Genomic DNA, 17,875 nt, shown 5'->3' with positions numbered 1-17,875 from the left:
AGGCAATGGGACTAGGGAATGGGGGATTGGGGATAGTTGGGGAGTATTGGGGAAATAGGGGAGTATTTACAAGCGGATATTGAGGCCAAGTCCCATATCCGCAACAATATATATATATATATATATGTGTATATATGTGTGTATATGTGTGTATATGTGTGTATATGTGTGTATATATATATATATATGTGTGTGTATATTATATATATGTGTGTATATAATATGTGTGTGTGTGTGTGTGTGTGTGTGTGTGTGTGTGTGTGTGTGTGTGTGTGTGTGTGTGTGTGTGTGTGTGTGTGTGTGTGTGTGTGTGTGTGTGTGTGTGTGTGTGTGTGTGTGTGTGTGTATATGTGTGTGTGTGTGTGTGTGTGTATATATATATATATATGTGTGTATATTGTTACGGGACCGCGGCGAGGATGTTGTTTGCCGAGCGGATGGCCGCCGCGCCTGAACAGTTACCCCGACTAACCCGATTCCTGAACGTTGGCCGAATCACGCCACAGATATTCAATGGGGAAAAGACTAAAGCGAAGGATGTGAAGAAGAAGAAGAACACCAGAGCAAAAAGGTTGGAAATGCTACTAAATTTATTCCTACTATTTACACAATCAAAGAAACCAAGGAGAAGGAAGGATAATAAAATAATTTACAGAAGAAATCAGAGACACAGTGAAAATCGCTAGCTTATCTAAACAGGCTTAATTAATACCCTGGACAGAACAAACAAAGACGGACTCACACGGGGAATTGCAGAGTGGATTGGCTGGAAGGAGGTGGGTGGCTGGAGGGGGAGGAAGGCACGGAGCTGGCTGGAGCTTGATCCCGCACGGGACGTCGGGCTGGCCCTCGACGGCCGCCGATGCCACCGATCCTGTCGTGTGCGTAGGGTAACGGGTCGGAGCTGCTTGGTGGAGCAAACGCTGCTGGTGGGGGGTCTGGCGTGACGGGTTCTCTCTCCCTTTCTCACAAACTCCAGGACTCTCTTCAGGCTTGTCTGTGATCTGATCTCCTCCCTCCTCCACTCTCCTGGGGGCGTCTCCCGCGGGTTATATAAGCCTCACCCTTGACCCTTTTGCGAACCTCCCCCAAACGTTCTCTCTCCGCCCTCTAAAGCCAACCCCTCGTTCTGGGTTGGTCGGCAAGGGCTGGTTCACTCCTCCCCTCTATGACGAGGTGGAGACACGCCCTTCTTCCCCGACCTTACCTCGTGGCCAATGGTGGTTTTGGGGCGATTCGAGCTAGCCCCAGCCAAAGGGCAGCAATGGCGAACGAAGAAAACCGCCCAAATGCAGTTGGCAATTGCAGCAAACCTGGCAAACCTGGCACTTTGAAGATGCCATGTCGGAGGGATCTACTTTATTTAATGCAGTGCAATGGAGTGTCAATTAATGGAAGACACAGCCTTACACTAATACACATAATAAGGATATAACTACTGAACAGGGATATATGGTGTCCTTCGTGTATGTTTTATGGAATTAACTATGGGAACGCCCTTTGACCTTTATACAACAACAAATGCAGGAAGGAGGGTGACATTTTACAACAATTCACTACACAACAATAAATTAAAAAAACATTCTCATATCCACAATATATATATATATATATATATATATATATATATATATATATATATACATATATATATATATATATATATATATATATATATATATACATATATATATATATATATATATATATATATATATATATATATATATATATATACATACAGTCATCCCTCGTTATCGCGGGGGTTACGTTCCAGAACCCCCCGCGATAGGTGAAAATCCGCGAAGTAGAAACCATATATTAATTTTATTATTTTTATATATTTTAAGCCTTTATAAACCTTTCCCACGCTCTTATAAACCCTATATAAGACTCTTAAACTCGAGTACACTCTTAAACACACTTTTGAGACCCATCCTTAGTATTAGAAAAATATTTGTATGTGTATATATAGCTGTACAGTATATTTGAAAATACTGTAATAGATACTGGGTAAGTATATCAATAATAGTTTTTACTGTACTGCACAGCAAAGAAGAGCATTACAGCTCTTCTGAAGGCGCCTCGTCAGGGTGGTGCAGTATCTTCGTCGTCATCCGGAACTTCTTTTCGTGTTGAATACGTAGGCGTGTCTTCTTTCTTTTTTCGGGTGAGGAACATAGTGATGGGCAGTTGCTGGTGCTGCCTTTTCTTCTGGGCGAGGAGGTTTTTATAGACTTCAATGCCTCCGTCGATTACATTTCTGAACTTCAACGAACGAATCATCTGGGGGTCCCATTCTTCAGCCCTTTCCTTAAGTTATTTTGCCATTCTCACTAGGGTTGCAAGGCATTCCAGTGATGGGCCTTCTTCTTCTTCATCCCCTGAACCCTCTTCTTCCTCTTCTTCTTCCTCACTTGCTGACCGTCATCTCCGCCAGGTCTTCGTCCGTTAACGGATCTGAGTGGGTCTCGAGCAGCTCCTCAACGTCATCGGGAGTCATATCGTTGAAGCCATCTCCTCCTAGTAATTTTGCCAGCTTCACTGCCTTATCTACTGCAGAGTGGTGGACTTCGTCAGGAGAGAAACCCTTGTACACGTAATCGTGGACTACTTCTGGCCACAATTTTTTCCAGCAGGCATTCAAAGCTTGTCTTCATCTCCTTTATGGCCATCTGAATATTTTGCAGACACGTTGCAATGGTGTACTCACGCCAGTACGCCTTCAGCGAGAAGTTTTCGTCCGAGTTCATAGCCTCGACCAGATGCTGCAGGGTGTTTCGCGTATAAAGTGCCTTAAATGCGCGAATGACGCCTTGATCCATGGGCTGTATCAGCGATGTGGTGTTTGGCGGTAAGAACTCTATTTGTACGCCATCATACGACAGGTCGAGCGCATGACCTCCTGCATTATCCATGAGCAACAGCAATTTGAACTCGAGTCCTTTTTCTGCGAGATAAAGCTTGACCTCGGGAATGAAGCACTGGTGGAACCAAGCCGATGTGAGTTTCGTAATCCAGGACTTCTGGTTGTGCATCCAAAACACTGGCAGCAGGTTCTTATTTTTGTTTTTGAGGACCCTTGGGTTTTTGGACTTATAAATAAGACCAGGCTTTATCATAAAGCCCGCAGCATTCCCACACATTACTAAAGTCACCCGATCTTTGTGGGCCTTCAATCCAGGGGCTCTGGCTTCCTCGATCATGATGAAATTGCGAGACGGCATCCGTTTCCAAAATAAGGCTGTCTCATCCATATTAAAAACTTGTTCAGGCTTTTAACCCCCTTCCTCGATGATCGTCCTGAACGTCTCATTCACGTACCCCTCGGCGGCAGCTTTATCAGCAGAAGCAGCTTCTCCATGCAGGACCACGCTCTTTAGCTTAAATCGTTTTTGAAATTTTTCAAACCAACCCTTGCTGGCATCGAATTTGGTTGGTTTGGTGGGAGATGCGGTCGATGGTTCGGATTCGGGGTCGTCGTCGCCAGCGCCTTCAGCAAACTTGGCGTAAAGCTGCCTGGCCTTCTCACGGATAACGTTGGTATCCAGTGGGATATTCTTCTTCCTGCAGTCACTGATCCAAAGGGCCAATGCAGACTCCATCCTTACAATGGCCTTATTGCGTGAAGTTACCACCCTTTTCGCTGTCTGGTTAAAGGACACTGCTGCCGTCGCCCTTATATTCTTTTCGTCCTTCTTAATGTACCGGACCGTAGATTCATTGAGCCCGTAATGGCGGCCTACAGCCGCAAAGCTTCTCCCTTCCTTTAACATGTCGAGGAGTTTCACCTTCTCTACTATATTAAGCATCTTCCTCTGGCGCTTAGGTTCAGTGCCAGAACCCTTAGAAGACGCAGAACGTTTACCCGTCATCGTAGGGCTTGAAACAACTTCACAATTTTACACAAAATGCACAAAAACACAACACCGCAGGATACTGAACAGCGTGCTCTGATTGGTCGCGTCTCATCCATCTGCCAATAGTGTGCCGTGTATGAAATCATCTGGGCAAACGAGCGCAAGCAACCCAAGCTTGGTTTTCCATACGCGCGATTCTTTGTCTACTCATTTATAATGCGTATTTTATTTCAATTTACTGTAATATTCTTTTAATATAGGTTTTAATTAATGTGTTATATTTTTATTTATATTATTATTAATTTTTTAGGCTAGAAAATACTTATTTTACCGCAAAAATAATTAAAATCTAAAAAAATAAAAATACCTATAGGCCGTAGAATCCCGCGATATAATGAAAAATCCGATATATAATTTTACATATACTAGCGAGAAAAACCCGTGATGTACCGAAGCCGCGAAAAGTGAAGCGCGATATAGCGAGGGATTACTGTGTATATATATATATATATATATATATATATATATATATATATATATATATATATATACTGTGTATATATATATATATATACTGTGTATATATATATATATATACTGTGTATATATATATATATATACTGTGTATATATATATATATATACTGTGTATATATATATATATATACTGTGTATATATATATATATATACTGTGTATATATATATATATATATATATACTGTGTATATATATATACTGTGTATATATATATACTGTGTATATATATATATATATATACTGTGTATATATATATATATATATATACTGTGTATATATATATATATATACTGTGTATATATATATATATATATACTGTGTATATATATATATATATATATATACTGTGTATATATATATATATATATATATATATATATATATATATATATATATTATATATATATATATTATATATATATATATATATATATATATATTGTTACGGATCTCGGTTTCGGCACTCCCCTTACCGAGGGGGGTTTAATCCCCTCGTCTTTTAAGCTGGCCATCCGAGTCCTGGAACTATCTCGCCACTTCCGGTCAGCGCTGAATAGGGTAGTAGGCCAATTATTCCTATGACCTAATTACCAGCGCCTTCCGGTAAGCGAGGAAATGAGCCGCGACTGTAATGGACAAGCCGAGCGAAGCGAGCCACGACTCAGGCCATTAACAAAAGACTAACCCGATTATAAATCGCGCCACAGGTACTCAATGGGGAAAAGACTAAAGCGATCGGGGAAGAATGAAACCAAAAGGGTAAGAAATAACAGACATTTATTAATTATTTACAAAACCGGAGAAACGAAAGCAATTTACAGAAGAAGAAGAAGACACAGGGCAAGCCTTAAAACAGTCTTATATTATACCCCAGACAACAAACAGGACAGACAACAGACTTACACGACAGGGAATAGCAGGCAATGGTAGGGATGCGCCAGGGAGCGAATGGTCCAGGCAGATGGTAAGGATGCGCCAGGGAGAGAATGGTCCAGGCAGCGGCACAGCGTTGAGGTTCACTCCAGGTTCACGCTCCGGGCTCGAGGCGAACAGCGGCCGGCAGCTTCGCGTCTCAACAACCGGCGACAATAGGGCCCTAGAGGGTCTCGAACTATTGCCGCAATGCGAGCACCCCCACGTCTCTCTCTCTTCTCGGTTCGGCTGGATCACTCATCTGGCTAAGCAGTCCCCCGCGCCCGCCTTTATTGCTCGTGGCTGTATCAAGCCGCGGGCTCCGAGGGCACGCCTACCGGTTCGCTCACCGCGGTGCTGGTTGGCCGGTAATGGCTTGTTGACTCCACCTCCGATGACGAGTCGATGTGCCACGCCCGTGATCTGGCGGCTCCTCCCCCTTCTTTCTCGGCCCGACCGCATGGCCAATGGCGGCTGGTGGGAAGTTAGCAAACCACTCGCACCACTTTTGAAGGGACTTTGAAGAGCGGAGATGATTGGGGAAATTGAAAGGGCCTATCTTATTTGATTAATTCAACGTAGTCAAACTATTGGGAACAGAGCCTTACCTGAAACACATAATAATGGAATAACTACAGAGAGGTCCTATGGTTCGCTACGTGTTGCTCGTGGACTAACTAGGGTGCGATCTTTGAACCAGCCAATTGATGGGAATATTTACAGGGGGACATTTATAAGGGATACATTTACTAAAATTTACTAGTGAAGGTTCTAAAAACCGTAACAATATATATTGTTGCGGATCCCATGTCTGTCGAAGTGCTAAGGGGAGGGTGAAGTCTCCGTTTCCCCACAGACACTGGGTCCACGGGGTCATCGATCGCGAGACGAAACTCGCACCCGGTGGGTTGCAGAGCAACTCCAATCGCCAATCCCCCAACCACGGGCCGAAGGGTTATCGACCGTGATCTGAAAACCTTCAAGACCACGTGGTTAGAAAGACTGGGAAATGAACCCCCTCGCGATTCCACACCTTATGGTGTGCCAAGCGGATCGCACAGTGTGGGTCGCTGCGTTATCCTGCGTGATCTACGGGCCTAATTGAGCAACCGGATTTGGTTTCTAATGATGCTGGGTCAATGGTTTAAAGGACAGGACGCACACGAACAGGATGAAAGGAAAAAATGTACACGTTTTATTTACAATTCACAGAAAAAGGATGAGAGCACACTTGACAATTCTTACCCATCTAAATCCCAACATAGGCGCCTTGCTCACACACACTGGGAATGAATCGCACAGGTTAAACTCATACCGAGCAACGTGCAGCTGCGGACTTGGGTTCGCTAGCTTCCGTGCGCAGCTCCTGGGCCGTTCAGGATGCGCAGCATGCAGAAGGCCCGCAGGACGAGCCACTGCACCAAAGTCAGCACGAACGACGATGCAGGACGGGGAATTCAGCACAGGGAGGACAGCCAGCTCGAAGGACCACGACGAGACGGCAGCCAGAGAGAGCAGAGAGAACTCGAAGTGCGATGGACATGGGGTTTATATCGGGTGTAAAAGCTCCCTAGAATGTTCCATGGCCTCTCATTGGTTGTTTTGCGTGCCCACAATCTCTCATTGGCTGCTTACGTGTCCACGACCTCTCATTGGCTGCTTGTTGGTGACGTGGGCGGTTATTTTAGCCACGCCCACTTCTGTCGGGTTGATCACGTGGATTGTGCTTGTAGCCACACCTCCTTGCACATGAACCAGCGTCCTCCTTCCACTATACGAAGGTTTGAAATCCTGCCTAAACTCGACGCATATCTGCTTTAATTACTACACAATGAGAAGGGAGCTAATATTTACATTTAATAAGAAATAACTGAGTAATGCAGGCTACATGTTGTAGTGTAATTAACTAGGGGAGGTGTTCTTTATTGCAAAACCACAACAATATTTAAATGATATTTCAATAAAACCGTGAAAAACAATCTGGGAAAAGTCCCTAAGTGAGGACGTGGATTTGAGAAGGAAGGAGAAAGGGTTGAATGAGTATGGAGGAAACGAGTTGGAAAGGCTGGAGAGGTGGAAGAAAAAGGAGATAAAGGGGGCAAGGCATAAGACGAGACAAGGAGGCGAGAGAACAAGCACGTGTCCGCAAGGAGAGAGAATTAATAATGAAATATACAGTATATACTGTATATAGTATTTAAAACGTTAGACAAAGGGTAAGATGTTCATGGGAGGTAGGGGGAGAAAAGAAAATCAGACTAGCAAATACAGAAGGAAAGAACTTAAATTCACAAAACACTGACTGGGGGAGGGAAGCTTAGAGAGACCAGGCCGCGCACGTGGTTTGAACAAAAAACGACTAATTACACACAAGTTTGCAATAATTACAAATCCAAAACCAACTAGAAACACACAATAACACATACGCAATAAAGTAACCAGTGGAAATTTGACAGACACGAATGGGAAAATACTCAAACTTCGTTGCCGTGAGAGATTGAAGTAATCCTCTTTGCTCGAGGGACGGGAAGCCAAAGTCAAATCGGTCCATAACATTTTGAGCTATCCTGCTCACATACAGATAAACAGGGTTGAAAACATAGCCTCGATCCACCTTTGGTGGTGGAGATAATAATCTTTGGATAAAATCATCTTTAAGTAAAGGATGTTCAGCCTGAAAGTTAAATGTAATTGTTTTTTTCAAACTTATTTTCCAGTTTGTTTTGATTTTGTGACCCGAGGTGGGTACAGACTGTTGTACATGTTTGTCCTGTTTTTCAGGTTGTTGTCTTACTGCTGAAAATAAAGAGTTTACTGTGCACAAGGAGGAGCGCACATTGGAACACCAGTTGGTAATTAACACGGTATGTACGTGCGCCCGATAAGTATGAACTTCGGAGTGATTCGGAGTCTTTTCATAACTTGTTCGCTATGAGCAAAGAGGTCGATCGAGTGTAACTTGAACTACCCTCCAGCTTAAACTTCCTTTCCAACTTCGTAAGCGAACCATATTGCCAGCTGTAAAGGTGGTTTGGGGTCCATGCAGTCAGTCTTCTATTGGGGGATCCATTTGGACCCTTGGTGGACCCTTAATCCATTTACCCTTGATCCATTTATCCTTGGTGGACATTTGGACCCTTAATCCATTGAGACTGCAAAAGGGCTGGATCCAAAACCTGTGAACACTGTTAGCAAAACTAGAATTTTTATTTTTATTTTTTAACTTGCGAAAATCGAAGATTTTCAAGTACAGTAGTGACCCCTAATTCCGAACGCCCCTCATCTCGAACTACTCTAATTCCGAACCGTAAATTCGAGAAAATTTTGTCCCTAATTCCGAATGTATTTCTATAACCGAACCGCCAACATAGCGTTAGCGTCGTTCATATTTCCCGCCGCGAGCGTCGAGATTTTGAAGGCTTTGAAGAACCTATTGTGCCTGCTATTGTAGCATTGGGTCAGTCCATGGGCTTGGAGGTGAGTGAAGAGGATGTGGAGGAGTTAGTGGAGGATCACAACAAGGAACTCACCACAGAAGAACTTCAGCACCTCCACAAGATGCAGCAAGAAGAAGTGGCAGTGGAAATTTATTCAGAGGAGGAAGAGGGAGCTAGTGGTAACATTTCCAGTGCTGAAATTAAAGAACTGTGCTTCCATTGGTCTAAAACACAGGCCATTGTTGAAAGGTGGCACCCTAATAAAGCAGTGGTTAACAGGAGCATTAACTTGTTCGGTGACAATGTGATTGACCACTTCAGAAAAATTAAGAAAAGTCGCCAACACCAGGCAACTTTGGAGAGGTGGTTCTCTAAAGAAAGCAAGCCTAGTGAGCCCCAACCCTCTACAAGTGGTGTTAAGAGACAAAGAGAGCAAACACCAGAAGCACAGTCATCTGATGTTAGCTTGGAAGGTGCCTCACCTTCCAAGCAATAAAACCCTCTCCCTCCTTCCTCCTCTCCAGCTTCCACATGCACCATCAGAACTCTCCACTAAGGTAAATGCAGTTATTTTCATGTTAGTACATTTATTTCTTGTTATTATTATTATTATTATTATTTGATATTTAGGGCATTTACTCATCTTATTTTACCTTGAATCATGTGTATTTGCAGTTAACAGTGTCTTGATAATGGATTTTTGGGGTCCAGGAACGGATTAATTCACTTTCCATTATTTCTAATGAGGAAAATAGTTTCTAATTCCGAACTTTTCCCAATCCGAACTTCCGCTGGAACGAATTAAATTCGGATTTAGAGGTTCCACTGTATATTGGTTGGTCTTGTGCGTTATTCTATCCGTCTGGCAGTCGCCTACAGGTCACAATTTTCAACCGATCTTCGCCAAACTTCACCAAATGCTAGAGTTGGTCATAAGCAAGAAGCCTATTGTTTTTGGGGTCAAAAGGTCAATAGCTCAACATAGGCCAAAGGTCACCAACTTTGTCAAATTTCTAAAATCGTCAATTTTCATCCTATTTGCTTGAATTTTTAACAGGATGTGCATATCTGGTCACTGAATTCAACCCCCAACTATTTTTAGGTCAACATAGGCCAAAAGGTCAACATAGGCCAAATTTCTAAAATCCTCAATTTTCATCCGATTGACTTGAAATCTGAAAAGGATTTGCATACCAGGTCACTGAATTCAACCACCAATTCTTTTTGAGGTCATCATAGGCCAACAACTTAAGCCTGGCGTTGGCTTAGTGGCTAGGGTGCCAGCTTAGGATCCTAGGATCCTGGGTTTGAATCCCGGTCGATCACTGAATTAATGCCAGGGGGGTTGACTCAGCCTGTCATCCTTCCGAGGTCGGCAAATTGAGTACCAGTTCACTGGTAATTCCCTGTTTGTCGTAAAAGGCGACAAACAGGGTTGGCGGCAGGAAGGGCATCCGGCCGTAAAACATTGCTTCAAGAAGGGGACCGAAAAACAACAACAACCACGGTGCCCGAAAAAGGCCAACCCCCGCTTGCGGGGAAAATGGCCTCTAAAGGTGTTTTTTTATTTTAAAATAGGCCAACAACTTATTTTAGGGATTTCTCAAGTATCGTACTATGCACGACATATTTATTGTTTATTTTTATTTTTTTTATGGATATCGCCCCAGACAAGGCATACAGCCACTCTGGGTAAGGGGCTAAGATAAAGTTAGAAAAATATGAGGATAAAGCAAAACAAAATAAAAATAAATAAATAAATAAAAATAACAAGAAAACATCCAAGACACAGGAAGTAGCAGAAGTCGGGTAAAAGGTGGTGACTGGTATGTGATGTATGTATGCATGATTTGATTAGATAATATTGTTACGGAACCCAACGTCGGCCTCGGTTCCCCTTGGAGGGGGGATTAATCCCCTCTTCTATAACTGACCGACGTGGTCGTGGACCGACGCTGCCCAGCGACCTCCGGAAAGGCCGGTGGCACAGCCCCGTTCGTACCGCGGACAGATGTTAATTGCCGAGAGGTTTTAGCAACCACGGCACGAACTATTGACAGAAACTAGACCCGATCCTTGAACGTTGGCCAAATCGTGCCACAGGTTTTCAATGGGGAAAAGACAAAGACGACGGATGTGAAAAAGAAGAAGAAGAACAAAAGGGTTTGAAATACGAATACGATTTATTTACTACTATTTACACAATGAAAGAAACCAAGGAAGAAGGAAGGATAATAAAATAAAAGACAGAAAGAAGCAAGGAGACAGTGCAACGCTAACTTACCTATGGCAGTCTTACTTATACCCAGGGACAAGACACACAAAGACAGACTACGAGCACACTTACACGGGGGATGATGACAGGAATGGCAGGAGGTGGATGGCTGGAGGGAGAGGAAGGCACGGAGCTGGCTGGAGCTTGATCCCGCACGGGACGTCGGGCTGGACCTCGACGGCCACCGATCCTGGTTCCTGCGGGGTAACGGGTCGAAGCTGCCTGGTGGAGCCAAAGCTGCTGGTGGGGAGAGTCTGGCGTGACGGGTTCTCTCTCTCTGCCTCGCAACTCGCAGGACTCTCCCGGCTCTCTGGCTCCCTGACTCTCCCGGCTCTCTTGTGAAAGGCTTCCGCGCGCGCTTTTTATAACGCCTCCGGCGATCAAGCCGCCGGCCGCTAGGACACGCCCATCGGTGAGCTCGCCTCGGCCCTGATTGGTCGCGAGGGCTCACCGACCCCGCCCTTAGAGGAGGCGTTGGCAAGGCCACGCCTTGTCCCCGGTGCTGAGCCGACTCCTCCCACCTTCTGCTCTGAGATGACCTCGTGGCTAATGGAGTCTTGCAGCGAAAAAACCACAACCCACAGCAGCAGCAGAATGCAGCAAACCGCCCAACGCAGTTGGCAATTGACGAAAGGGGGGATGTGCAAGGAATCTACCTTATTCCACTTCGGTGCAATGCAGTATTAATTAATGGACGACACAGTCTTAACCTAATACACATAATAAGGAGATAACTACTGAACAAGGGAAATCTATTATTGGCTACGTGATTGTATATGGAATATCTACGGGCACGACCTTTGACCTTTATACACTGAATGGAGAAAGGAGGGTGATATTTTACAACACACAAAAAAAACACTTCTGAAATTCATAACAATATAATGGTGGTAGGATGTAGTCATGAGGTCGAGATCTGATGATCGAGGTACTGTAACCAAAATGTCCTTTATGTTGATACAAACATGTAACCTTGTGCTACGTAATAATTGGATATTATGATCTTTGACCCCGAGGTACAGCACTGGGGGAAGTCATCATCTCTGATTTTTTCCATCCCATCACTTTTTGAACTGAAAAACTGTCATCCTCTTATTAAAGATTCAAATTTTATTCGTCTTTAGCAACTATCAATGATTGATATGCACTTCTGAGTGGTCTAGGGATTATTTGATAACTAGAAATGGGCATCCACAACCATCCTTGACTCTATGGGATGTCGGCCGACACCCTAACTTTTTTTTAATCCTTCTGCCCTCACTTTCTCACATTTATTCAATTTCAAATTTGTTTTCTCCATAACTGCTTGAGCGATTGTCAAACTTGAAACGTATAGGAGCGTCTACCCATGAAGGTTTTTAAATTTTTTAAAACAGTTTCACATGATTATATATTGGATCGAAAATGCAGCCGGTGTTCCAAAGTCAGTTTTCTGTAGGCATTAATTCAAACATTTGTGATGGGACAGAAGTCATGCTTCTTCTTTTTCATTCACATCCATTTAGTTTACTTTTTTTTTCTTCCATTGATTCTCGTGTCACATTTGATCAAAGGCTTTTGAGATATCCAAAGCAAATAATTGAGCTTCATCCTTGTGCTCCAATGCCCTGTTGAGATGATCCATAGTAATGCAAGTTAAAAATAAATAAATAAAGTAATGCTTTTTTCATAACTTTATTTTTATTTTTTTCATCCTAGTCTCCTTTATTTTCTTCCATTCTGTCATTTCTAGTCTGTTATTTTGCATCGTTCTTTGAATTGTCTTGTGAATTATTTGTCTCTTGAATTCTTTCTCTGAAGGGTACCAGAAATAAACATGCTGCAGGTCATGGCCCCCTGGTAATATGGGATCCCAAATGTTTATCTGCGACGAGCAGCTCTATGAGAGGACCGCGTTGTTGTTGTTGGGGTGCCTGTTTGAATAGCGCACGTGCATACACTCGGACGTGCGTTGGTATGAGGTAAGAACATCGTGGACTAAAATCGCTATTTGTTTGAAGAAACCAGAATAAATTTAGCAACAAAGACAACATGAATGTTTTCATATCGATCTCGTTTCACAGAACTTGACACAAATTAGGTGTAATTATTGAATAGCGCATGTGCATACACTCGGACTTCCGCTACCGACCAAGCCTGTTTCAAATTATCCCTCTGCCACCCAGAATTAACATTAATGAATTAACATTAACAGAAATAACATTCACGTCCATACGTTATATGTAATCAGTTGATGAAGCATGTTGTGTCGCAAAACAAAGGACAAGACAAGAACTGAAAGACAAAAAGACCCTAGTGCATGCGTATAATTTAATGACTGGTCGAATTTGGTAGCGCATATTGCAACGGATATCCTCATGATTCTACACGTCGCAGCTGGTGACCACACTGGTCATTTTTCTCTTGTTTGGTAATGCTTTGAGAGGCTGATCTATCAACAGGTGCAAAATGTCGAAATGGTTGTACTCCAATGCATGGGGGTGGTCCGTGCAGTCATTTTCTGTTGCATTTTTGAGGCCATCAGTGGCATTGTTGTGACTGTGTTCGCACGAGTTTGTGGGACCCTATTGAGTGTCTTGGACTGGTTTGGAAATTTGTTTCGGTAACTTTGACAGATTCTTCTTCTTCTTCGTTTTTGCTTTTTTTTCAATTTTTTTTCTTCTTCTTCCTTGTCTGGCCTGTCCACTACCTTTTCAATGTTTTTTGTATTTTTATCACGATGAATATGGTTCTACAATCTAAGAATAACAGATTTCTACCTGTATGTGCCAATCCACAAGCCCATGCACAGCGATGCTCAAATCCTTTTAATATTTGTTTCTCCAATGTCAGGGATTTTCACTCCAACTTTTCTTCTGTGCAATCTTTTGTTTAGCTTAACTTACCTGACCTGCTGGCTCTATCTGAGTGTCGGTTGGACACTCTACCCTTAGCTCGTGAAAATTCTCTTGAAAGTGGCTCTCACGAGTTTGTGTTTCCGCCTTGCTCTCCTACATTCAACAACATATCTCGTCTTTCTGTATCGCTCGCCTTCCTTTCCCTCTTGTGATTTTACTCCACCCTTCTGCACACATCATGGTACTTGATGACCCTCAACGTTCACCACAAGGAGTGGCTGGTACACTCACATTACTGACCTTCCTGGTATTGATGCCGATAATTTCTCAATTTCTCAATCTCTCAAAATCTCACGCAAATTGTTTTCTCTCCCACTTATATTCCTGACCGTGCTTCTTGTGGAAGATACTTGCTTGATCTCTTTTTGTGATGTTATCCTGATGAATGTGTTGCCAACGTTCTGCCTCTCATTGGTAACACGGATCATTCCACTGTTTCTGTGTGTGTCTTTTACACCTCATTTTCAACTCAAGTGCATCCTTTTCACCGCACTGTTTCAGTTTGGGAAAGCTGATTGGGATGGATTCCGTTCATTTCTTGCTGATGTGCCATGGACCTCAGCTTTCAGTCTTGGTTCTGATATGGCTGCCGAGGAAATATCCCAATGGATTTGCACTGGTATGGGCATTTATATTCCCCCACGCATCTATCAAGTAAAGGTACATTCCCATCCATGGTTCACTCCGGCTTGTGCATCAGCAATTGCTCATCGCAACCACTATTTCAAGCAGTACCATGTGCAAGGGTCTCTGAAATCAAAATGTCTGTTCCGCAAAGCAAGTAACCATTGTAAAATAGTTGTTGAGGATGCCAAGCAACAATATGCTGCTTCTGTAGCCGATTCCATTGCGACTCAGCGGCTTGGCTCTCGGAATGTTTGGAGGATTACAAACAATGTACTCAACCGCAATAAATCTTCTATACCTCCTCTTTTTCATGGACTTGAGGTTTTTACTTCACCTGTGGATAAGGCTAACCTCTTTTTAAACTGCTTTGTTTCTGATTAAACACTCGATGATCAGGGATACCCTCTTCCTGATTTTCCATCTCGTACAGACTCTGATATTCTTGTTCCAGTTATCATTCCTTAGAAGGTTGCCAGAATTATTCGGACCCTAGATGCCTCAAAAGCGACTGGTCCTGATGGAATCCCTGCGATTGTATTGAAGATGTGTTGTCCCGAACTGTCACCGATTCTTGCCAAGCTATTCAACATGTGCTTGTCTGCTTCAGTGTTTCCTTCATCATGGAAAGTGGCTTCCGTTGTCCCTGTTTTCAAGGGTGCCGGTGAACATTTTGAACCAAGTAACTATCGCCCCATCAGCCTGCTTCCTGTAATAAGTAAGGTATTTGAATGCTTCATCAATGAACAACTTCTCTGCCATCTGGAGGACAATAAACGTCTCACGGACTGCCAGTATGGCTTTTGTTATTCTCGCTCTACAGGTGATCTGATATCCTTAATTACGGATCATTTCAACAGGGCATTGAAGCTCGATTAGTTGCTTTGGATGTCTCAAAAGCCTTTGATAAAGTTTGGCACAGGGATCTGCTCCACAAGCTTCAGTCATATGGTGTATCTGGAGTGATGCATTCAATCATCTCGGCTTTCCTTACAAATCGCAAGATGAAGGTGGAACTTGAGGGTCAATCTTCTCCTATTTGCTCCATCAATTCTGGTGTTCCACAGGGATAGAAACCAATGTTGGTCCTTGGTCCCACATTGTTCCTTGTTTTTATCAATCATCTTCCTGATAATGTTCTGTCGCAGCTAGCCATGTATGCTGATGATTCCTCACTCGACTGTACATCTGCTGATTCACTCAACACCACTCATAATGAGGTTGGAGTTTCATTGGATGATTATTTAGAGAATGTGTTGAAGTGGGGGCATGACTGGCTGGTAACCTTCAATGCAAAGAAAACCAAAACTGTTGTCTATATCTCGTTCTAGAAACAGGTCTTTCCCTTCTGTGCACATGGGGTCTTCAACCATAACAGAATCATCGGACCTTCGGCTTCTTGGTCTGGACATGTCTTCTAAACTCCGTTGGGATAAGTACATTTCTGGTATTGCTAGGAATGCTTCCAAACGAGTTGGTTGTCTTTATCGAGCGCAGGTATTTACCTCCTGAGGCCATTTTGTACCTGTATAAGGCAACTATACGTCCCCTCATGGAGTACTGTTGCCACATTTGGGCCAGGGCACCAGCCTGCCACTTATCTTGACTTGATAGGCTCCAGAAACACATTGTCAACCTGATTTGTGCAGACATGTGTTGAACTCTTCAACCACTCTCTCACCGTAGGTCAGTTTCCACTCTTGGTTTGTTCTACAGATATTTTCATGGCAAATGTTCTGTTGGACTTTCTAACTTTGTTCCTCCCATATGAGTGTTTGGACGCAACACTCGGTTTGCCATCTCCGCACACCTGTATACTATAGCTGATCCAATGGGCAGAATGAAAGGCTGTGCAGATAGTTTTATCTCTCATTCTGTCTCGCTCTGGAGTTCACTACCTGTAACATGCTTCCCATTATCCTACGATTTACTCAGCTTCAAGAGGAATGTCAATTCCGACTTCCTACATCTTTGAGGTTTAATTGCATGTTACCTGATTTCTGGTACTTCCTGTGTCTTGAATGTTTTCTGGTTATTTTATTTCTTTATTTATTTTTATTTGGTTTCGCTTTTACTCTTATTTTTTTCTAACCTTCCCTTAGCCCCTTATTACTCCCGCGCGCGCGCGCGTATGTGTTCGTATGTTTGTGAACAAGATATCTGGAAAAGTTCTGAATGGATTTGGATGAAAGTTGGTGGGTTGATTGCCCTTGGGATAAGGAAGAATTGATTAGTTTTTGGTGAAGCTCAGGATATTATTCCGGATCCAGGAATTTTTTTGAAGGATTTTTTTTGCCATTGGAAGATAAGGCTCAGCAGAGGCCACCCACGGCGGGAGTATGCGCTCTACTGAGTGGCGTTCTAGTTTAGAGTGTCTTTATGCCTTGTTTGGGTCGATTGCCATTACAACTTTTGTAAACGGGTTACATTTTGTATAATGGAGGTCAGGGTGAATATTTGACCTTGAAGCTGAAGGCAAGTATTTTTATGCCTCAACCCCCGGGCCGGAGACTTTGTTTTCGGGTTGTCCATCCGTCCATACGGGCTAAACCTTGTTTTTCTCAGCGACCACATGTCCGATTGAGACAAATCTTTGAGGTTAGGATCGACACCCATGTGGAATGTTTTTATGATAATTGTGATGTTATCGATCACGTGGTATGGCAGCCATCTTGGATTAAACGAGAATAATAATAAAAATTATTTCTCGGAAACCACTGATTGGAAAAATTTGATACTTGGCACATTGTCAAGGACTCCCAATTGGGAACAAAAGTATGATAAGAGTGACATCAGTGAAGTGGTATACCAGCCATAAATGTTTGAATCAAATGTCTTATCCTAAAAATCTGAAATTGCATGCACATAATCAATGACCCATTTGTATTGAAATATTAAATTTATGACATCATATGTCACATGGTTTGGCAGCCATATTGGATTTAACCTAAAACCTTTAAAAAACATCTTCTCCCAAACCACCATAGCAGTCGACTCAACTGTACGTGTCATTGATTAGGCTTGGCGATTAAAAATTGATCAAGAAAATGTCATCGGTCACATGGTTTGGCAGCTATATTGGATTGAAGGAAAATATTAAATAATTATATCTCAGAAACTGCTTACTCTATTAATGCGAAACTCTACAAATGTCATCTAACACCATTGCTGCATATAGTTTGAAAATTATGACATCGTAGGTCACTTGGTTTGGAAGCCATCTTGGATAGAAAAACTAACCTTATCCGATCAGCACGAAACTTAAAAAACGTGATCGCCGACCCATGCATATGCAGAGTTTACATTTTTGATGTCATATGTCACGTGGTTTGG

At 42.8% G+C, this 17,875-nt stretch overlaps 1 protein-coding gene across 1 annotated transcript in view; it reads left to right on the top strand.

Moving 5' to 3' along the window:
• The window catches only part of LOC137419532 (nucleoplasmin-3-like), a 38,085-nt gene that overhangs the window by 11,245 nt on the left and 8,965 nt on the right, over positions 1-17,875 (top strand). Inside the window, exon 3 of the mRNA XM_078771041.1 lies at positions 8,091-8,173. Within this exon, the coding sequence (XP_078627167.1) occupies positions 8,091-8,173 (83 nt within the window). The remainder of the gene's footprint in view (positions 1-8,090; positions 8,174-17,875) is intronic.

Source organism: Myxine glutinosa, chromosome 1, assembly GCF_964187855.1.
Source record: "Myxine glutinosa chromosome 1, kmMyxGlut1.1, whole genome shotgun sequence".
In the NCBI taxonomy this organism is placed as follows: Eukaryota; Metazoa; Chordata; class Myxini; order Myxiniformes; family Myxinidae; genus Myxine; species Myxine glutinosa.
Note: the sequence above shows the minus strand (reverse complement) of the source record. Positions and strands in the feature narration are given on the sequence as shown.